A 21,031-nucleotide genomic window follows, 5' to 3' on the forward strand; every position below is an offset into this window, starting at 1 on the left:
CTGGCGCCTTGTCCACAGTGGAGCCCCCCTACCCCTACATAAAGAGGAGGGGGTCCCTGGATGAAGGCCGTGCCCCTCACTGCCCACACTCTAGAGTACAGGTGCCATACCCCCAGGCTGCCCACCCCCTTGTGCTTCTGCTCGCGTGGATCCCTTGTGGGTCTTACCCCGTCCATCCCTAGCTCTGCCTCCTACTTTAACTCCTGCCCACCCTCCTTCAGCCCCCTCTCCTGGCCCAGCTCCAGGCTTCAGAGCCCTCAGGCGCTGCGCCAAGCCCTCGAGCAGCACCCCTCTCCATCCTTCTCAGAGACCCGTCCCCTCTCCACAGAAAGAACCCACTCCCCACAGCCCGAGGAGCATAGCTTGTGTCTCCTGGACAGCGCTCTTTCCCTGGCAGGTCCCTGGGGCTCATCCAGGGGCAGTGCCAGGCACAGGGGGAGGTTGTGAGGCCACCCCCTCCCCCCCGGGGTAAGGTGTAGCACCAGTTATTCCCCTGGGCCTTGGGGAATAGGCCAAATGGGCCTCCTCAAGGCTGCTCCCTCGCCATGGATGCACCACTCGCAGTGGGCTTGGTAACTTTGCCATTCTGGGCTCAACACCATGTTGAGCACGGGAACAGCCCAGCCCAGCCTGGGGCCTTGACAGGGGGAGACTGCTGCCTACACAGTGGTCTCATACTCCAGTAGTTCCTGCGAGGTGCCCACGCTCCGGTACTGCACGCGGGGTGTGACTGGCGAGGAATATTCTAGTGCCAGGATGGTCTTGCGCAGCCGTCGGTCGATAAAGTGAGCATCCCACGCCGGATACTTCTTCCGAGGCAAGTCAATCCGAATGACAGGCCCCTCTGTCCGCAAGGTGTGGGCCACCGGTGTGGGAGGCAGGCCGGGCCGCACCTGGAAGACGGGCAGAGTGGGGGTCCCGGCTCGTTCACCCCCCACAGAGGTCCCATCCCGCTCAGCGCCTGTAGTCCTGGGCAGGGACCTCGGGGGGCTTGTGATAGCATCAGCTGGTGGCCTGCAGGGCTGTGGGGACTCAGGGCAGATACATCCAGCGGGGGCCTGGGGACCCAGCATGGGCCCGTTGGGGTGCAGGAGGCAGTAATAGACGCACATGAAGAAGATGCCCAGTGCAAAGCTGGAGGCCACCACGCAGACCAGGATGAGGGAGTGGAAATCGGTGGCAAAACTGCGGCTGGAGTACCAGAAGCCGGTGAGCGCTGCATTCTCCAGCAGCACGAGGCAGTAGTAGAGTGCCATGCGGCGGCGGCTGCGGCCCTCCTTGACGTTGAACCAGCAGAAGATGTAGATGATGCCCACCACCATGTTGTAGATGATCTCCTCCCATTTGGACATGCAGAAGTCCGTCTCGCCCTGGATGACCCAGAAGGTCATGACACACCAGTGGGCCACAATGAAGATGCCGAAGTAGAGCTTGTAGACGCTGGCGAACAGCGCGAAGGCCAGGCTGCGGGCCGCGATGGTGAACAGGTGCCACAGCACCTGAGCCACGGCACCCTTGTAGGACAGGGGCCGCTTGTCGTCCCGTGAGTCCCGCAGCACCTTCTGGTAGGAGGCCAGCGTCCAGGCCAGGGACACAAGTGAGGCCGAGGTGGACAGGGCTGTGGAGATAAGGCAGGGGGTGGGGTGGGCTGGGTTAGGGGTGGGTCCGGGTTGGGGTCTGGGGAGAGGGTAAGGGGTCCGGGTCAGGAGCTGGGTTCTAAGGTGTGAGGGGAGGCAGTGTGGGTGATGAAGTGGGGGTGAGGGTGGACGGGACTGGGGGTTTCTGTGAAGGTAGGGGCATCAAGGGAGGGTGGGTGACTTGGGTCTCTGTGGGGTCAAGTCTCATATGAGGGGGTGCCATTGGGGTCTGGGGTCTTGATGGGAGGGTGGGAAGTTGGGGTCTAGGACTGTGGGGGTGGAAGATGAGGTGAACAGGAGGGGGTCTTGATTAGGGCACAGAGGAGCCAGGTGATGGCCCATTAAGATATTGGGGACTCCTGGAGGGGGGTGGATGTGGAGAGGGACATGTGTAGCTGAGTGAGGGGCAGGAGGGGACCCAAGTTCCAGGCCAGGGACTCATAGGGGCCTGAAGAGGCCAAAGCTGCGGGCAGGGTGAGCCTGGGTGGAATCAGCAGGGGCACTGCAGCAGGTGGCTCTCTGTGAGCCCAAGGGGTTGGCCTTGTGGGGAACAAGGGACAGAGCCAAGGACTCGGCCTGGCAGTGGTCCCCAGTGAAACAGACTGGGACTGTGAGGCAGAGGGGGCTCCAGGAGGTGCCCACTAGAGGGTTTGGGGATTGCAGGGGGCAGGGAGCTTCCCCCAGGACCGAGGCTGTTCACTTGGATGTGGTGAGAGTGGGAGCACCCCCAGGGGGCCAGATGGGCAGCGGCGGAGGGTAGGGGCTGTGTGGATGGAGAGGAGGCTCACCAGGCAGCAGTTCGGGCTCGTTGTCCCGCTGCAGCAGCAGGATGAGCTGCAGCACAAGCTGCGGGGCGCTGCGCAGGAAGGTCTCCAGCAGGCGTAGCATGCTCACATCTGCGCTCTCAAACAGCATCTGCCAGTAGAAGTGGCGCCGCAGCTGCTCCCCGCGCCAGCGGCTCTGCAGCCCCAGGTAGAGTGTGCGCAGGTACCTGCAGGAGGGAGGGGCAGGGCGGGCAGCAGTGCTCAAGCTCCCAGCGTGCAGGGCTCAGCTTCTCACCCTACCAGAGTGTCTCAGCCCTAGCAGCCGAGGGGGCCAATGGAAGGGACCTCCCACCCCCTGGCTCCTTGGGAAAGCACCTCTGTTCCAGGCATGGGCATAACGGAAGCCCTTATGGCTGTTATTGCGTGATCTGTTTTCTTTGCTTTAATTCCCCAGACCACACCATCCCTATTTCACAGGGAAGGAAACTGAGAGGCCCAGAGAGGTATTTCATTAGTCCAAGGTCACACAGCCAAGAAGTAGGGGAGCTGGGCTTCAAACCCAGGCAGCCACCCTTGGGGCCCACAACCTTCCCCTAACTGGAAGCCTTACAGAGTTTTTTTTGGGACGATACCTGGTGCCAGCCTCCCCACCGCCCAGTTCTGCTGTCACTAGCAGCTTCCTGGCCCCTGAGCTCACCTCTGAGCACCTGACCTCAGAGCTGCTTGGAGGCCCACGCCCTGGGCAGAGACTCCGCTGCTGTTGCTGCCTCTGTCCCATGCCAGCTCAGGGAGCTGCCTACTCCAGAGCACCCAGTGCCCCCCTCACCCCTGTCCTTCTGCACCTGCTCTGCTCACCCTCCCTGGGTGACTCTGGCTTTCTTCTAAGGAGGCTCTCTGCTTTCCTCTGAAGTCCCACGTTCAACTCCTGGCTGCATTTCTAAAAAAGTGATGATTTTGAGCCAGACTGGCTCAGCGTCCTACAGCATCCCCTCCCATGATAGCTCTGAGGGCCCAACGGACAAGAAGACTTTTGCATACTGCAAGGGGCAGTGCCCATGCATCAGTGCTCACATGAGGCCTGGCCCTTCTTCCTGGTCACGTATCTCCACCCCTGACTTTTGTAGCTACAGACTGTGTCCCTGTGGGGACAGCCTGGGCCCCCTTAGTCACTAGGGGTGAGAGAAGGGAGAAATCATTTTGAGGTGGGGGAGCCCAGAACTTGGAGGCCCACTTCCAGATGTGGTAGACTGGCACTTTTGGGACCCAGTTTGGAATCAGCTGCAGGCACCAAGTGTCACCAGCCCAAGACAGAAAGTTGGGGCCCATGGATATCCAGAGCTCCCCTAAAGGGGGGTCCTGGTCTTAGCTGTTGTGTGGCTCTCCCTGGCAAAGGGGTCAGGGAGTACTTCTTGGAAGAAGAAGCATTTTAAAGTGTGGGTTAGCGTTTGAGGGTATACAAGAGGTAGAAGGACATAGCAGGTGGGAAATGATGTCAAGGCTCAAAGATGTGGGAGAAAGTAGCCTGGGACGGGGTGGTCCTGGTTCACTGGATCTGGACAGGAGAGTTTTCATGGGCAGGGCAAAAACAGACCAGAACTGAGAAGGGCATCCCGTTCCAGGCAAGAGAACTCAGGTTTGATTCCGAACATGAGTTATATTCCGGAAGCAGGAATAATGGGATCAGCCAGGAAGATTGTGCTGGGGGCCAGCTTGGAGGAATGCCAGGAAAGACTGGGATTTGCTCCAGGCCTGCGAGGACTGGCCTGAGCCAGGGGCAGGAAACCAGGCTGGGGACCAAGGTGGAACCGAGAGCAGGCCTGAGGTGGCCAAGATGCGGGTGGGAGAAAGACCAAACCAGCCAGCTGCCCACACTGCCCACACCTCTGGCTTTGAAGAGGAAGTGGAGGCCAGCTGGTCCATGTGAAGGGGCCCAGGGAGGTGGGGTGACACCCGGGAAGTGACTGATGGACTGGAAGACCATCTGTTTCCGGGCCTGGGTCAGCGTGAGGGAGGCCCCGGCTTCCAGCCAGCATCCGTCACTACCTGACAGCCTGCCTGCCAACCTCCCCGCCTACTCCTGTCAGTGCCTCTGCCAGGGCCCAACTCATGGCAGACAAAGGGCAACCCACAGCCAGAGATTTCGGAGGCCTCTGGATGCCAGGTGGGGAGAAGGGAGAGTCTACAGTGCACAACTGGGGGGTGGGGTGAGGTTCCAGGCCTGCGTGCCACCTCGCTCCGCCTCTGTGGACAACGGGATCAAAACCAGGGCTCAATGATCCTTGCCAAAGGTCTAGGATTAGAACGTTTGAGGCCTGAGAAAAGCTAAACCAAACCAAACCAAAACCTATCGACTGTGACACATGGGAAAAAGCTGCAGGATCAGAATTAATACATGTTTAATTAAATGCCTGGAAACCAGAACATGATGTTGGCCAGTCAGCTGCGATCTGGAGTTGATTGGATTATGTAATTGATGTTTGCTGTCTGATGTGGTTGTGTTTTCATATGCTCCATTGAGGTGGAGCCCATGGAGCCTGTCCAACAGTCCCACCTAGGACACAAGGCCTCATTTCTCTGCCCTTTTTCCTTCTCTAAAATAGCCTATCTTGCTGGTGGCCTCACAGCTGCTGGGGGCAAGATCAGAAAGGTGGTGTGGCATGTGTGCCCTTGCTCCGCCCTAGCTGTGTGGCTGTGGTGGATTTGGAAATAATTTATAAACTGTAGAGGGCAGTGTGCCTAGAGGGCACTGAGTGGAGGCCTCTGGCTCCTCCCAATCATCAAGCATCTTTCCTGAAACCAAACCTTCTCCAGGAAGCCTGCCCTGCCTCCCCCTCTATGGAAAGGAAGTTGATTTTCACCACGAAAGGGATCCATCACAAAGCAGGCCCGAGTCAGGAAAAGGAACGTGGATGTGAGGACCAGGTGTGCACCTGCTCTTTCCCAGAATGCATTCCTGCTCTGGCGACCTGTCTGCTGCCATAGTCCTCTCCTGCCTGGATGGCCACATGGAGCTGCCCCGTGAACATCCCAACCCCTCCTGCCCCTACTCCTCCCTTCCTCCTGTCCCTCCCCCTCAGCCCCTCCTCTTGTCTCTCCCCCTGCCCTCTTGCCTCTTTCTCGGTAAAGAAACCCTGCAGGATGTTTTAAAAACTGGCAGATGGTGTCATTCCCCCAGCAAGCCTTCCGAGGGTCCCCATTCTGCCGGAACTGAATCCTAGCATCTCCCCTGGCTTGCAGGCTCTCCAGCCCTTAGGCCCTGACCTTTTACTCTCCCATCTCAAACTTCTTCCTGTCATGGGGCCTTTGCACTGGCAAGCTGCCCTTCTGGCAACACCCCTGCCTGGGTCCTGCTGTAACGGACCCCTTGGTAGCTCCAGTGTGCCCTTGGAGAGGCCTCTTTTGGCACCTCTACCCTCACCGTCTCACTGAGTGTCCTCCGATTTTATCTTCTTGGCATGTACTATGACAAGACCTTATTCATTTCTTTACGATCATTTTCTGGCCTACCATACGGCTCCATGAGGGTAGCTGCACCCCAGACCCTTGCCCATGTTGGCCACCCGAGTCCCAAGTGCCAGCTTGTGTAGTAGGCAATCGAAAGATAATTATAGAATGAGCAAATGAATGTGTGTATCTCCCTCCTGGCCTTGCATGGTGCTACACCCTGCCTGACTTTTCAGAACTGGGCAAGCAGGAAGGGGGACATGGTTGTGGATGGAGTGGCAGCTTCGGTTTCTGTCTCCCGGGGCCCTGCTGCCGTGAGCGAACAGTAGTATCTGATCCGCCTGGTAGCTTGCTCCCTCTGCCCCAGGCCCAGCTGCCTCTGGCCCCCAGCACCTTCTGGGGGTCCAAGGCTCCTTTCAGGTGGGCAACAGGAGCAGCACAGGATGAGGACCAGCTCCACAGGTCCTGGGTCAGGACTTCCGGCCTAGATGGTGGCATCCCGTGCCTGAGTCGGGAGCCATCAGACCCTGGTCACTGTGTCTGTCCCTTGAATGCAGGCTCAGTTACCTACCCATCCCTCTGGTACTTCCGGTCAACCAGTTGGCCATACAGGCTCACCGGGGCCCCTGGCCTGTCCACCTGCATCTTGTCTGTTCCCAGGGACCCTGGCTCTGCTGCCTGGGTGCTGTCAGCCCTCAGCTGTGCCCACCTGCTGCTCACTTGTAAGGTGCCTGCTCCTCCTCTCCCTGACTCTGGGTCTCTGTCTGTCTGTGTCTCTCACGTCCTCGGCTCCTCCATCTGTCAGGCTCAGCGCTTCCGAGTTTTCTCGCCTCTCCCCACTCCCCCTCACAGCTCTGGGCCAAGCGCTCCCCCGCGCCTCCCAACTCCATCCAGGAACAGCTGCCTGGCTAGCAGCTCTCTGCTTTGCAGCAGAGCTGGGCCCTGCAAACCCCAGCAGCTCCCAGGAGTTGCACCCTGCTGAGCTGGATCCTGCAACCTCCTGCCACCCCCCAGCAGCCATGCCCTGTGCTGCTTTGGAGGCCTGGGGGGCGATGCAGGGGTCAGCGAGGGAGGATAGCAATGGCTTGTGCCACCCCCATTCCAGCAGCCTTGGGCAGGCTCTCCCTGCTTCCAGCTGGGAGCTCTTCACACAGTCTTAATCCAGCAGCTCCAGGGAATCTTGTCAGTCACCAGGCCAGGCCACCAGACATGGAATAAACCCTCACCGTGACCTTGGACACAGGGTGATCCAGCCTCCCAAGCATGCTGTCCACTGTGCCTGCCTGGTGCCTTCCAAGCCCGCCAAGCTCTTCCCAGCCCAAAGCACCTGGGAAAAGGTCATCCTTCACGAATGCCCAGCAAAACACCCTTTCTTCCCATTTCAACACAGGGACACCTCCAAGCGGCCTTCCCAGATGCCCTGAGGAAGGGCTCCAGAAAGCAACCAGGATGGCTGCAGTTCAGAGAGATGAGATGGGCTTTGGTAGGTCATGATGGGGAACCTAGGAGGGTCTTACACGGGGGCAGGGTTGGGGGAAATGGGTATGGCCAACATTTGTGCATGCTAGAGGGAGCACTTCATGGTTGGCGGGGTGGGGGAGTGCAGAGTGTGTGGTCTAGGCAGGGGGACAATAAGAGACAGGGTTTCCAGGTGAGAGGTCAGGATGGTTCTAGTAGAGCAGATGGTCACCCAAACATTTCACAGGAGGCGGGAGCCCAGGAGAGGCCAAGTTACAAGGCTGTGTCTCACTGCGGGGTGCAGGCTGCGGCACTGGGTCCAGAAGGGGGGTGTTTCTTCAACACAAGGGACCCCAGGTCACAGTGACACCACCCCTGCAGGGTGGCCCCTCCCAATCAGCTATCCCTCAAGGCCAAGTACTTCAGCAAGGACACAAGAAAAGGACCCTCCTAAGACCTGTTCAGGACCTGGGTTAAGCCTCTGCCGGCATCCCCTGTAAGCATGGGGCCGAGTCCCAGCTGCTCTGCTCCCATTCCAGCTCCCTGCTTGTGGCCTGGGAAAGCAGCAGAGGATAGCCCAAGCGCTTCGGCTCCTGCTCCCACGTGGGAGACCCAGATGGAGCTCCTGGCTCCTGGCTTTAGCCTGGCCTAGCAGGCTTCTCTCTCCCTCCCTTTCCCTCTCTTCTTAACTCTACCTTTCAAATAAATAAATCAATTTTTAAAGGACCTTCCCTGGGGTTGGCAGCTGAATGAGTCATAAATGTCAGGAAAGAGCGCGAGTTTACACATTTGGCTCTATCTCATGTGGCACTGGGAGCTAAGCCGCCTCCCTCCTCCGCGGCAGCCCCCTGCAGAGCCACAGCATCTCTTTCTCTCTCTCTCTCTCTCTCTCACTTGCTCACTGGCTCTTTTTTTTCCCTTTTCTTTTTGGCTGGGCTTGGGCCAAACCTTTTCTAGCTACTAATTTTAAGCCAAGACCTCTTTCCATCCCAGCCCAGCACTCCCATAAGCTCCCAGCCAGGACTGCTTTCTGCCCTTATCCAGCAGAGCTGTGGCTTCTGGGCTCTGGCATCTTACAGGCCTGCCACCTCCCTGCCTCCCAGTCCAGGGATGAGGGCAGCCAGTTGCCATCCCTCTCTGGACCTCAGTTTCCCCATTTGTGAAATGGGCTGGTAAACAGGTGCCAAGTAGAGAGCAAACTCCAGGACCCCATCTTGCATCCCAAGGCTGTGTGTTCCCCATGTGGAGCTGGGCAGGCCGGGGGTTGGCAGGGGATGCAACTGCCTCCTGGGGACACTGCAGACAGAAACCAGTCCCTCCACCATCCCTGGGCTGTGGGCATCCACACAGCACAGTCAGGGTCCCCAATACCAGTGCTCAGGGCGGCCGGGTGGGCCTCCAGCTACAGTCCATCCCTGAAGGCAATGCCAGCCCAGTGCAGCTGGAGGGTCCTTTGTCAAGACGAGCCAGACATTCGGGGCTTTATGTCAGAAGAAAAGGAGAAAAGACTAAAAGAAGGGAACAAGGGAGGCAGCAGGGAAATCCCACCCCGGAACTGTCATGGAAGCAAACCTCACACACCTTCCTGAGGGAGCGCTGCTCTTTCCGCAGTGGGACGGCAGTGGCGGTGGTGCGTGTCTTAGCTCTGGCTTCCCAAGCAGCTTTCTGGAGACGCACAGAAGCACTCACAGGTGTCCCACACACCAAGGATGCCGAGACGCACTTTAGGGCAGGAATTGAGGTGGGGACTCAAACACTCATCACACGGGTCGGCTCAGGTGGGTGTGGAAAGCGTTTGGCTTGGCTGTCAAGCCCTTGGCAGAGTCCCTGGGTGCCAGGCCTACTTCCGCTCCTGGTCCCAGCTCCCCACCCATGCAGACCCAGGGAAACCGCAGTGATGCCTCAAGTCCCTGGGCCCCTGCCACCCACACGGGAGACCTGGAGTGAGCTCCTGGCTCCTGGTCCGGCCTGGCCCAACCCTGACTTTTGTGGGCCTCTGAGGAGTAGGCCAGCACATGGGTGATCTGGTCTGTTTGTCTCTGCTTTTCAAATGAATACTTTTTTAAAAAATTTAAATTTAATTAAAAAGTAATACAATTAAAAATTCAGCTGCTTAGTCACACTAGCTGCATTCCAGGCGCTCAGCAGCCATCTGTGGGGGTGGGGAGGGGCTGTTGCCATGGCCGCAGTCAGTTCTACCCGCTGGTGCTGCCCTCACCCAGAGCAAGGTTGCTGGAGTACAGTCTTTACCAGAGAGCAGCACGGGAGTTCACTGTCCTGCTCTCACTGCTTTGTACAGGATCCAGTTAAAATTCTCTGTAACACCAAATTTCACTCCAAAGTAGGAGCACGGCTAGCTGGTGGAGCGAGTTAAGCCATCACTTGGGATGCCAGCATCCCACTAAGGTCCTGTTTCAAGTGCTATCTGCTCCACTTCCCACCCGACTCCCTGCTAAGGTCCCTGGGAAAAGCAGCGGAAGGTGGCCCAGGTGCTTGGACCTTTTGCACCCACATGGAGGACTCAGACGGAGTTTTAGGCTCCCAGCCTCAGCCTGACCCTCCTTGGCCATTGTGTTTATTTGGGGAGTGAAGCAGTGGATAGAAATGCTCTTTCTCTCTCTGTTTGTCACTGTCTTTAAAATAAATAATTTTAAAAAAAGTAGGAAGAAATATGTGTGCTGTGTTGGCCAAACTGATGTCCCCAGGGCTGGGTCCGCCCAAAGGGGTCTGATCACCATGGAGTGAGCATGTCAGAGCGCTGGATCCTTGAACCCAGTAGGTTTGAAGATCATCTGGCCTGTTCCCAGCTGAGACAGGTGTCCCTGCTCTGCTGTCCCTGCCCCAGTCAGCCACCTGCATCTGCACACCTGTGATGAGGCTGAGTTCACCCCTCCAAACCACCCCTGGGGAAGGTTCTGGGTCGCCTGATTGACAGGGTCACCTTCTCTTCCAAGGACTCTGCCTCCCTTCAACCTGGCATTGTCATCTGTCCCCATACTACCTCTGGGACTGCAGAATAAGCCTCTCTCCTCAATGGGAGACCAGTGGGTAATGGCTACTGAGAGTTTGGGCCCTGAGGCCCCGCTCCCACCCTACCGTGTTACTGAGCCAGCAGGGGTGAGGGGAGACCATTCCTTTCGATGCCTCAGTTTGCACGTCCCCTCCCTGGCTCCCTAGGGCTTCTTCTGTGTGGTCTTTATAGATCAAACAGAGGACTCTGGGCCCAACTGCCGCCTCCAAGTCTGTTAGACACAAACAGCACTGCTGTGTGCAGAGTGCCATGCAAGACGCCTTCTGTATGTCAATTCACTGCACTTTTCCAATGGTCGTTTGCATAGGAACTGCTCTTATCCATCTGAGCCAAGGCCCAGAGAGGGTAAGTGCCTGCCTAAGGCCACACAGTCCATCACTGCCCTCCCACCTGACATGGCAACAAGTGGAAGCAGTACTTGCCACAATACGTTGTAACAAACAAGGGAACTACAGGTTTCTTGGCTAATTCAAAACCAGCAGTCACATCTTCAAGCAATGCATAAAAGTCTAACTGGTAAGCAGAGATGTCTCCCACCCACACCGCTGTACCCCAAGAGGCCGGGAGCCAAGAGGAGCTGTCTTGATGCCCTTTGTGTTTCAATTACAACAAGAGCTGGTTTTCCACAAGCAGACGAAGCAGCCTAGCAAGTTTTTATTTTAGACGGAAAACGACTTTTGCCTGGCTGAGGAAGTGGGAGGTGGGGTCGCGGGGGCAGAGGATGGTGTGGGTTTGCTCAGAACGGGTGGTACTTGAGCTTGGCATTAAAGGATGGGCAGAATTTCACGAGCTGGGGAGTCGGAGGGGAATGCAGGCAAAAGACGCTCGGCTTGCAGCTGGTCCCCTAGGGGCAGGAGGCCATAGGCCTCCGTAGCAGCCTGAAGCTCCATGGGCCAAGGGGACCCAGGGTTGCTCCTGGCCTCCAGGATGGCAGGGCCAGGTGGAGGAGGGCAGAGTAGGGTCCACAGTGGAGGCTGAGAAGATTTCCCTTGGGGCAGAATCTGGACGTGCAAACAAAGACCCTGTGGCCAGTGGTGAATGGAAAGACGGGAGTGAATCCCAACCTCCTTCTCTTGGGACCTTCACCCCAGCTGCTGGGGGTTCAAAGCCATTTCCTGGCAGCCCTCCCCTCCCTGGCTCCCCAGGGCTTCTCCTGTGTGGTCTTTATAGATCAAACAGAGGACTCTGGGCCCAACTGCCGCCTCCAAGTCTGTTAGGAGGCGCGCTAATGGCCGGCCGCAGCCGGCTGGACAGGCAGAGGAGGTGGGTGGGGGTGGACAGCAGCCGCAGAGGGGGCTCCCAGGAGATGGGGGCGAGGCAGTCACAGCAGACGTGGCCTCTGTGGATGGTCACAAGGTTCATGTTGCAGCTGGGGACCAACTCTCAGACATGTAACCCATATGCCAGAAAAGACTCGGCTACCAATGGTGACAGGAGGGTGAGGCGGTTTGCACTTCCTCTGCCCTGGCTCCTGGGCTCAGACCTGGCATTTGTCTCTCAATGTACTCTCCTCCAAGTCACACAAAATAGGTAGGAGTGTGTGAATGCCCAATTTGCAGGGGAGAAAAATGAAGGTACAGACAAGCTCCACCACCTGCTCCAAATCACACAAAGTGGCACACATCAGGATAGTCGGTCTCAGAGAGTGGAATCCTGAACACCACTCCTTGGGGGCCAGAGGGAGAACCTGAAAGCCAGAGAAGGAAAAGGGGTCCCTTATCACGGCCAGAGGCAGATCCTGCTGCACCCTGCACCTGCACTTCCACAGGGACCACATGTGTGGGCTCTGGCCTCCTATTGGTCTACCTCAATCCCGCAGGCAGGGATAAAGTCATAAACCTAAGTGAAGACCTTGCTCCTCTCCTGGTCAGCGTCTCCTGGGCTTCCGGTTTCTCCTCCTATGAGGCCTGGCATGACCTGGCCCCTGCCAACTCGCCAGCCATCACCCTCTACCCTCACCCTCTCTCTGCTTCTGCCACTTGGTTTTCTTGATTTCCTCCTTTCCTTTGCTTGCCACACCCTTGGTAAGACCTGCATGTGGCTCCCCTTCACCTGGGTCCATCAGCCCCCTGCCCACACATCCCTTCCTGCCTTGACCCCCTTACCACAGCACCATACCTCCCTCCCGGCACGCTGCAGCACCACCTCCCCCCGCCCTAGTCTCCTGCCCTCCTTCTTTTGTCCTCAGTGCGCTGACCACCATCTGGCCTATTACACTGTACACTGAAGATATTCTGTTTGCTGGTCTCCCCACCAGGCTGCTGAGTGCCAAGAAAGCAAGGATTTTGTCTTGCTCACCGCTCTCTCTCTAGTACTTGGAAGAATGTCTAGTATACAGCAGGTGCTCCATAAATACTTACTTAAAGACTGCAGATGAAATGAATGGCTGCCTGTCACTGGCCCCATGCTCTGTGAGCAAACCTTTGTTCCACAGGGAACAAAGCCCAGGCTGGTGGTGCTAATCATTGCCAACAGTTCAGGAGCACTTAATGACAGGACCAGCTCCTGGTGCAACATTTGGTGGGCACCACTCCATTCGAAACAACAGACCCTGGTCTCTAAGGGGTGAGAAATGATGTGGCCCAACAAGGTCACAGCAAAGAAATAGTAACAGGCTCTGAACAGAGCTTGTGTACGCCAAGAACACAAGCACAGCTTCTTCCAGGAGGTGAGACCACAGCATGACCTGCATGCCTGGCAGGTTCTGTGCCTCTCTGGAGCACAGAGGAAGCCACACTGCAGTCTAGACAAATTTGGGAGGGGGATCAGAGAGAGGACCTTCCAAAGTTCAGTGGTCTTCCTCCCCACTTGGGAATCCACATATCCTGACAGCCTTGGGAGGAATCCTGTACCAGATCAGCTCTCTCTAATTGGCTTAGCAGTCCATGCTTGCCCAGGCAAAGCTAGTGCCCAGTGAGTTCAAGATTAGGGAGTGCAGGATTCATGGCTTAGTGCTCCGCTGCCCATAGGGTTAGAGGAGATGCAGGGAGGACTTTAATTGGCTTAACCGCCATCAGTAGCTTAACAGCTCAGGGGGTTGAGGAGGAGGCAGGGGGTGAAGATACAGGCTGATGTCCAAGCAAAGCCAGCTCTGTGCTCCACCAAAGGCTCTGTCTTGTCTCCTGGGGTTCTGTCTGTCTCTGCCTAGCCTTTTAAAAAGATTTATTTATTTACTTGAAAGGCAGAGTTACAAAGATGTGGGGCTGGGGGAGGGGGAAGATGGAAAGAGATCTTTCATTCGCTGATTAACACCCTAAGTAGGTGCCAACGGCCAGAGTTGAACCAGTTCAAAGCCAGGAGCTTCCTGGAGCACTTGAGCCATCCTCTGCTGCCTTCCCAGGCACATGAGCAGGGAACTAGATCAGAAATGAAGCAGTCGGACTTGAACCGGCACCCATATGGAACATAGGCACAACAGACAGAGGCTATACTTGCTATGCCACAGCGCCAGCCCCTCTACATAGCCTCTTGGCTCTGGGATCCCCTGACAGAGCCAGGGACAGAGCTGGGCATGCAGCTTATTTCACTTCCTCCACAGCAACTCTGGGCAACTTACTTGATCTCTGTATCTGATCAACAGGTGTATCAACCACCACCAGGGGAAAGAGTTCTAGGTAAGGCGAGACCGCACATCTGGACCCCCTCACGCGGGACAGCTGAGGCAGTACACAGATCTGCTAGTACACAGATCCCTGGATTCCCTCCATGCCTTCCCCTTCCGCAGGGCCTCCTGTTAGCTATGAAATAATAAGCCCCTTTGCGTGAAAGGAACTCATCAATGGTGCAGAGCTACAGCAGAGAGCACACACGAGACAGTCCCTCAGATGTGTTTCCATCCTTGATTCTACTTTTAAAAAACATCACAAATTGGGGGCATTTCACCCCAAAACTCCCAGACTCCCATCTCTCCTGAGAAGTCAAAATTTGCCAATGCTCGCTCTGGGACTTCTCCCAGCACCCCAAGGGGAAGCAGGCAATGGCTTCCTCTTGTCTAGGACACAGCTTGGCCCATCCTGACCTTTCGTCCAGCGTCCTGCGTGTGTTTCCTTCCTGGCTCCCCAGCGCACCTCAGCTTGTGACTCAGCATTGTGCAAGCCTAAGAATTTCCCTCATCACCCTGGGGCTGCCACTTAGAACAACTGCAGAAAGCTTGCATGGGGTGAACAACCATGTGGTGCCAATACTGCTCAGCTCCTGGGAGTGTCAGCCCCAAGGGCCTCTACCTCCTCTCTGCTTCCTCCCACCTGAGCAGACCCTTGGCTGTGTTGGAATCCAGGACTCCTGGGGGGGGGGGGTAGGGAACAGGTGTCAAGTTCACAGTCAGCGTTTCAGCTCAGTGAATGTGACTTTCTCCTATGGCTGTCTCACTTCCAATGGCCATGTTTACGTCATGGTTTCTAGCTGATCACAGAATTGAACTTGGAGAGAGACTCCACCACTGGCCACAGGCCCTTGGCAGCTCTCTGCAGTGCCCCAGTGCTCAGAGTTCCTGAGGGGAACAAAGCACTCAGCAGGCCACTCTCCGGGTTCAGGACTTCTCAGGAGTGTAGGGGCTTAACAGTAGATGGAGGGAGAAGGGCCATGGCCTTGACAGAGTGGGGGTCCCCAAAGCCAACTGGATCATTTTAGTATAGTACAGGCAGCAGTCAGGGGCCCAGCACCATGCCAGAATTGTGGGGCACCAGAGTTCTTCCCCCCCTCAGCAAGGTCATCAAATTCCATCCTCTCACTGCACACACACAGAAAATGAGCCTAGTCCTGGGTTGCCTAGCAAGCTGGTTATGAACCAAGCTGAAGAAATAAGAACTCACGGCCCCACCACACACAGCTTTCCATCCTTCCCACAGAGCTCAGTGCCCTCCCTTCCTCACGCAGTGTTATCTCAGCACAGCAGAAGCCACAGAAGTCATCCTGGAATCTTGGACTCTCAGACTCATCATTCTTCAAGCTTGGGGGACACGTTAGTGGCGAAGTGGCATGGCAAGGTGGATTCACTGAGCTTGAGTTACAAAGGCAGAGTCCTCGGGCCCAGCTCTTCCAGTCCGTAACTGTGTGACCTTGTGCCGAGAAGGCCCCCCTTGTGGCCCCCATCCCTTCCTCTGCCAAGGAGGAATTATAATGCCAGCCAAATGGGGAGACCATTAAAGGGAATTCAGGAGATAAGGCTGGTGAAAAGGTTTAGTACAAAGCGGGTGCTTAAGAAAACAATTGCTTCAGAACTATAACTTAGAGACCCTGGAGCTGAAGAATCTGAAGTCACACCTGCCTTTCAATTGGTTCGGCCCTCAGACTGCTGCAGTCGAATGTCTGCTGGACTCTGGGTTTGAAAAAAGTACTATTTAAACCACACAAAACACTTCCATAAGGCCAAATTCAACTCCATGGTCTGTTGATTGCTATCCTTGCAAAAAATCATCTCAACCCAGTTTCCTCACTTTACAATTCCGGAAGAGTGGAAATGGCTCTTCTAAGAAAATATCTGCTTAGGGCCCAGCGGCCCAGCGTGGCCTAGCGGCTAAAGTCCTCGCCTTGAAAGCCCTGGGATCCCATATGGGCGCCGGTTCTAATCCCGGAAGCTCCACTTCCCATTCAGCTCCCTGCTTGTGGCCTGGGAAAGCAGTTGAGGACGGCCCAAAGCTTGGGACCCTGCACCCGCGTGGGAGACCCGGAGGAGGTTCCTGGTTCCCGGCATCGGATCGGTGCGCACCGGCCCGTTGCGGCTCACTTGGGGAGTGAAACATCGGATGGAAGACCTTCCTCTCTGTCTCTCCTCCTCTCTGTATGTCCGGCTTTCCAATAATAATAAATCTTTTAAAAAAAAAAAAAAGAAAATATCCGCTCAGCAGTCCCTCAGCCATTTCCAGCCACCCCCTTGAGGCCCCCCATCCCTGGCCCTTGGCCTTTTTTTTCCCCCAATTTGAAGGAAACTCAGTTTATGTCTAACAAACAAGAGAACTCTTCTTTTTTTTTGCAAGTGGATTATGAATGGGGGAGGCAGGTAACCGGTGAGTCAAGGGGCAGCTGGCCCACTTGAGGTTGAAGGGGAATGTAGCTTTGGCTACCAAGAATAGGAAGTTACCATTTCAGAATCTAAAAATACCTCCTACCATCTGTCCACTCGGGCACAGAATGATAAATGCAGATTAGTTCCTGGATGTAGACATGAAAATTTCTGCGTGTCAAACTAATAATAATAACAACAATGTCTTGTGTAGCTAGAACTCCACCCCTTTCCCCCGAACCCCTCTCCAGGACCAACCAAGTGGAAAGTACACATCCTCTTGGCAGGCATTGATGGGGAAACCAAGGCAGAGGGAGAAGCGAACACAGCTCAAGTGACACAGCAAGGCAGCAGGTGGGACAAACCCTGGGAGTTCTGTTTCCAACCCTCAGCCCAGAATGGAATCTTCTGAGTTAAGCAAAACGTGTTAACAAGTAGCAGGACAAATGTAACAGCGGCAGTCTCCCTAGGCATCCCCCAAGGGTTCCTTTCCCCATCTTGGTCAGGATTGTGATAATAACTCATCACGTCTCAGAAAGAGGTGACCATCTCGGAACCCGCACCCAGACCTTTCACCTCACTGTCCCAACAGCTTAGGGAAACCTGATGGTAAATCAACAGGAAGCAAAGAGATGCTCCCTCCTTTCATAGGTGAGGAAACTGGGGCTTCCAGAGAGGAGGGGTGTGCCCGGCTAAGAGCACACACTAAGTCCCTTTTGTTCCTGCAGGATAGAGCCCACGGTACTACTTTCAAGGGCGCAGTCCCGAGTTCAGAATTGCCCTTCTGAACACAGCACAGCAGGTACCCAGCCTCCTCCTGGCAGCTAGAACAAAGCCTCAGTTTTTGCCTTGCTGTCCTAGGATTAAAGGGAAGCTGGCAGCCGGTGAACCTCGGATTCAAGACTCCAAATTCCTTTGGCCCCTGTCAGAGGGAGAGGGGACTGGGGGAGTCCTTAGGACACGGGAGCCAGTGCTTTCAACTCACTCTAGCATACATGTTTCCAAAAAGTTTAGGCGGGATATTTATTTGGTTGCCTCAAATGCTGACTCCCCTGGGAGGTTGGAGACTGTGATTGCAAACTGAGAGTGTCTGAGAGCAGGTAAATCTGAGAGCTCAGTACTGGGGCAGGAGCCAGCCAGGGTTCCGGTTCCCCCTCTCATACCACCCTCAGGTCTCTTTCTGTCCCGTCTGATCCCATCACCTTCTCTCTTCAGGGCCAACTCAGAGCAAACGGTCAGGGTTTAAGGGTAGTGCTGAGGGAGGAGCTGAGTGAGAAGAAATCAGATACAATGACTGGAGGGGAGAAGAGGGGGGCGGCGTGAGGGGTCGGGACAGGAGGGGACTGGAAAGGTCAGAGCAGGACTGGGGAGGCGGAATTCCCTTCGCAACCCGCCCCCAATTGAGCCCCTGCACCTGCTCTTCTCCTACCTCCAGACCTGGCCAAGCTGCAGGAGGTGGACGAGGGTCTGCAGCAGCCAGACGCAGAGGCGGCAGCAGCGGCGGCGGTAGGTGCCTGCCGAGGAAGGCGCGGACCCGGGGCCCCGTTCGGGGCTGCCTTCTTTGGTCCTGAAGGCAGCGGCGGCGGCGCTGTCCTTGGTGCTGATGGCGGGTCCCGGGGCCCCCGCGGGCTCGGTGTAGTCGTAGACGAACCAGCGGAAACTGAGCAGCTGCACGACCAGCGAGGGCAGCAGCACGAACAGCAGGGTGAGGCCGAAGTAGGTGTGCTGACCCTGCAGGTAGTAGGAGGCCGCCAGCCACAGGTCCGTGGCGCCGTCGGAGAAGAACACGAGCAACGCGCACAGCACCCAGCAGCAGTCCCGCAGCTCGTAGCGCGGGCCTGAACCCCCAGACCCGGAGCCTCCTGTCACCGCGGCCGCTTCCCCGCGCCCGTCCGCCCCGCCGCGGGCCCCGCCGGCCGCCCCCTCCGGCCCCGGGCCGGCCACGGCCGCCGCGCCATCCGACTTCGCGGCCATGTTGGCGGAGCAGGCGGCGGGGAGCGACTTCCGGGCGGCAGAGGGAGTGCGGTGCGCGGCGGGGAGGACCCTGCGCGGGCGGCTCCCGCCTCCTCTCCTCCCTCCTCGCCGCCGCCTCCTTCTCCTTCTCCTCCTCCCTCTCCTTTAATTATTCATCCCTCCCGGCGCCGCGCCACTCGCACCCGCCCCGCACGCGCTGCTGCTGCCGCCGGATGGGAGCAGCCCCCCGGAGGGGAGCGCGCCCCCGGTCACCTCTGTCCTTCTTCGGGAGGTGGGGCCCCGGCCTCTGGCTTTGCGTGTCCTACCTCCCCCTGCCCCGCCACCCTGCCCAGACTCCACTTCCTTTCTTCTTGTTCGTGCTCCTCCCGTACTCTCTCTTCCTTTGATCTCCCTTGGCCTGAGATATTCAGGGGTAGGAAGGGTAAGGGGTCTTGGAAATGAGGGGCTAGGAGCATGGCTGCCTGGACTGACCCCCCATCAAGCCAGTATGGAGAACGCTCCCTTTCCAGGTGACCCCGCTGTTTGGCGTGGTGCTACCCCCTCGGTGATCCTGGGTGGTCCCTCTCATTGTTTTTGTTTGGGAGCAGAGAAAACTGCCCCGCTGAGAGTTGCCGCTTTTTCCTCCCTCAGGGATGGCTAGCTCATGGCCACGGACCCCTCGGAGAGGAAGGGACAACGTGGAGGGGAGAGGCAGGGAGCAAACACCTGGTGGGCGAGAAAGGGCAAGGGCGCACACCCGGGAGGGCGGGTGCGCTTTCAAGGAAGTGCGGACCACAGATGGGAGCGGGTGGGAAGACTGGGAAGAGCTCTGAGGGGTGCATCCTGGAGGGCCGGAAGGCGGCTCCCCCTCTGGCAGCCAAACGGGAACCGCTGCAGAATTTCTGCAGGGGAGCTGTGTGACCGTGCCAGGATTTAGAGAGTCAGCAGGTGAGGTAGAGAAAGGACCACAGAGTTGGAGAGATCAGGGGAGATTACAGCGGTCGTGTGCGCTCCACTCACCTTCTCCCCCACCCCCAGCCCTCTGGTCCCCAGACCTTTGTTCCCATTGGTGTATCGGGACATTTAGGATACCACCGTTCCCGGAGCACGTCCTCTTGTCTAAGCACTGCACAATTATTAACTCCTTTTATTCTCTGGGTGTGTGAGAATGTTTTGCAGTTTTCCTCTCCCATTTCACTGATGGAACCAAATCAGAGAGAAGGTAATGAATTTGTTCCGAGTCATGCAGTTCGTACTGGAGCCAAATCCAAGCTCATTGTCTGGCTCCAGAATAGACCTTGCTCCTCTCAGGAGGAGAGGAGGAGAGGAGGTGGCAGGTGAAGCAGCATGAAGGGAGACAGCTGCCCTGGGCCTTACCCAGTCATCTGCTGTCCGGCAGCCTGGCATCCTGAGTGCCCAGGGACTGTTTTGATCTCAGCAATGCTTCAGTGGTGGGGGTAGCAGCTGTTGCCCAAAGCTGGAAACAGAGTTGGGGGGTGAAGAGTTAAGGATTCAGGGAATTTTCCAGGCTGGATTCAAGACTGACAGTCCTTTATCCACCAACATGTTCAGATTAGCAGGAATGTGTGTTTCAGTTGTGCTGGAAGCTCCGAATCCCAATGTGCGTTAGAAAGCAACATCTCTGCCTCCTTTCTCCACTGCAGCACTAGGCAGAGTGTTGCTCTATATCTGACTTTTATATACAGAGAGGAGGAGAGACAGCGAGGAAGATCTTCCGTCCGATGATTCACTCCCCAAGTGAGACGCAACGGGCCGGTGCGCGCCCATCCGATGCCGGGAACCAGGAACCTCTTCCGGGTCTCCCACACGGGTGCAGGGTCCCAAAGCCTTGGGCTGTCCTCGACTTCTTTCCCAGGCCACAAGCAGGGAGCTGGATGGGAAGTGGAGCTTCCGGGATTAGAACCGGCGCCCATATGGGATCCCGGGGCTTTCAAGGCGAGGACTTTAGCCGCTAGGCCACGCCGCCGGGCCCCAAAATAAATAAATCTTAAAAAAAAAAGAAAAAGAAAAAAAAAGAAATAGGTGCTTTTCTGCAGGAGTTGTGGTGAGGATAAAAAATGGTCGTTATTCCTGGGGGTGATACATCCCTTGCTCCTGGGTGTCCCTTGCAATCGTGCCTTCTGTAGCCTTCAGAGAGAATGCCCCTTACAGTCCGCTATTGTGAGCCTCCATAATGCCTTGGTGTTTTTCTACTCAGCATCAACACAGTGGCCTTTGAGTGGTTGCCTGTTTGGAATTGCTGGGACGCTCCACAAGGGTTGGGACAGTCCACCTGCAGTTGTGCCCTGCGTCCCGATTCTTTGATTAGTGAAAGATCACATATGCGACAATGATCCCATGAGATGGCAGGTACCTGGAGCTGAAACATTTCTGTCACTTGATCTTCTTACTTTACCTTTCTGTGTTTAGAGACAAACGTACTTGGCATTGTGTTATCACTGCCTATAGTATTCAGATGGTAACCTGCTACCCAGGTTTGTAGGCTGAGAGCAGTAGCTTGCACCAGAGAACCTAGGTGTGTGCTGACGTGTGGTGGGCTGTAGCATCCGTGGCCAACGGGACTTGGTGAGACATCACTTAACACACCTCTCAGAATGCATCCCTACCAATAACTACTCACGATTGTATTTTCTTCACCACCAAACTTCCTCGTGCCCACTGCTGTCCCTAGCCCTCGATAGGTACTCTACAAAAGTTATTGAATCAATGAATGAATGAGTGG

The 21,031-nt window shown here is 56.4% G+C and overlaps 1 protein-coding gene across 1 annotated transcript; it reads right to left on the reverse strand.

Moving 5' to 3' along the window:
• Positions 1-321: 321 nt before the first annotated feature.
• Positions 322-18,309, reverse strand: XKR7 (XK related 7). The gene is made up of 3 exons (XM_058679375.1): positions 17,765-18,309; positions 2,426-2,628; positions 322-1,618 (listed from the first exon to the last, which is right to left on the reverse strand). Exons 1-3 carry the CDS (start codon positions 18,307-18,309, stop codon positions 660-662), a joined length of 1,707 nt encoding a protein of 568 aa, XP_058535358.1. The 3' UTR covers positions 322-659.
• Between the last annotated feature and the right edge of the window lie 2,722 nt (positions 18,310-21,031).

The sequence above is a fragment of the Ochotona princeps genome, chromosome 22 (assembly GCF_030435755.1).
Source record: "Ochotona princeps isolate mOchPri1 chromosome 22, mOchPri1.hap1, whole genome shotgun sequence".
In the NCBI taxonomy this organism is placed as follows: Eukaryota; Metazoa; Chordata; class Mammalia; order Lagomorpha; family Ochotonidae; genus Ochotona; species Ochotona princeps.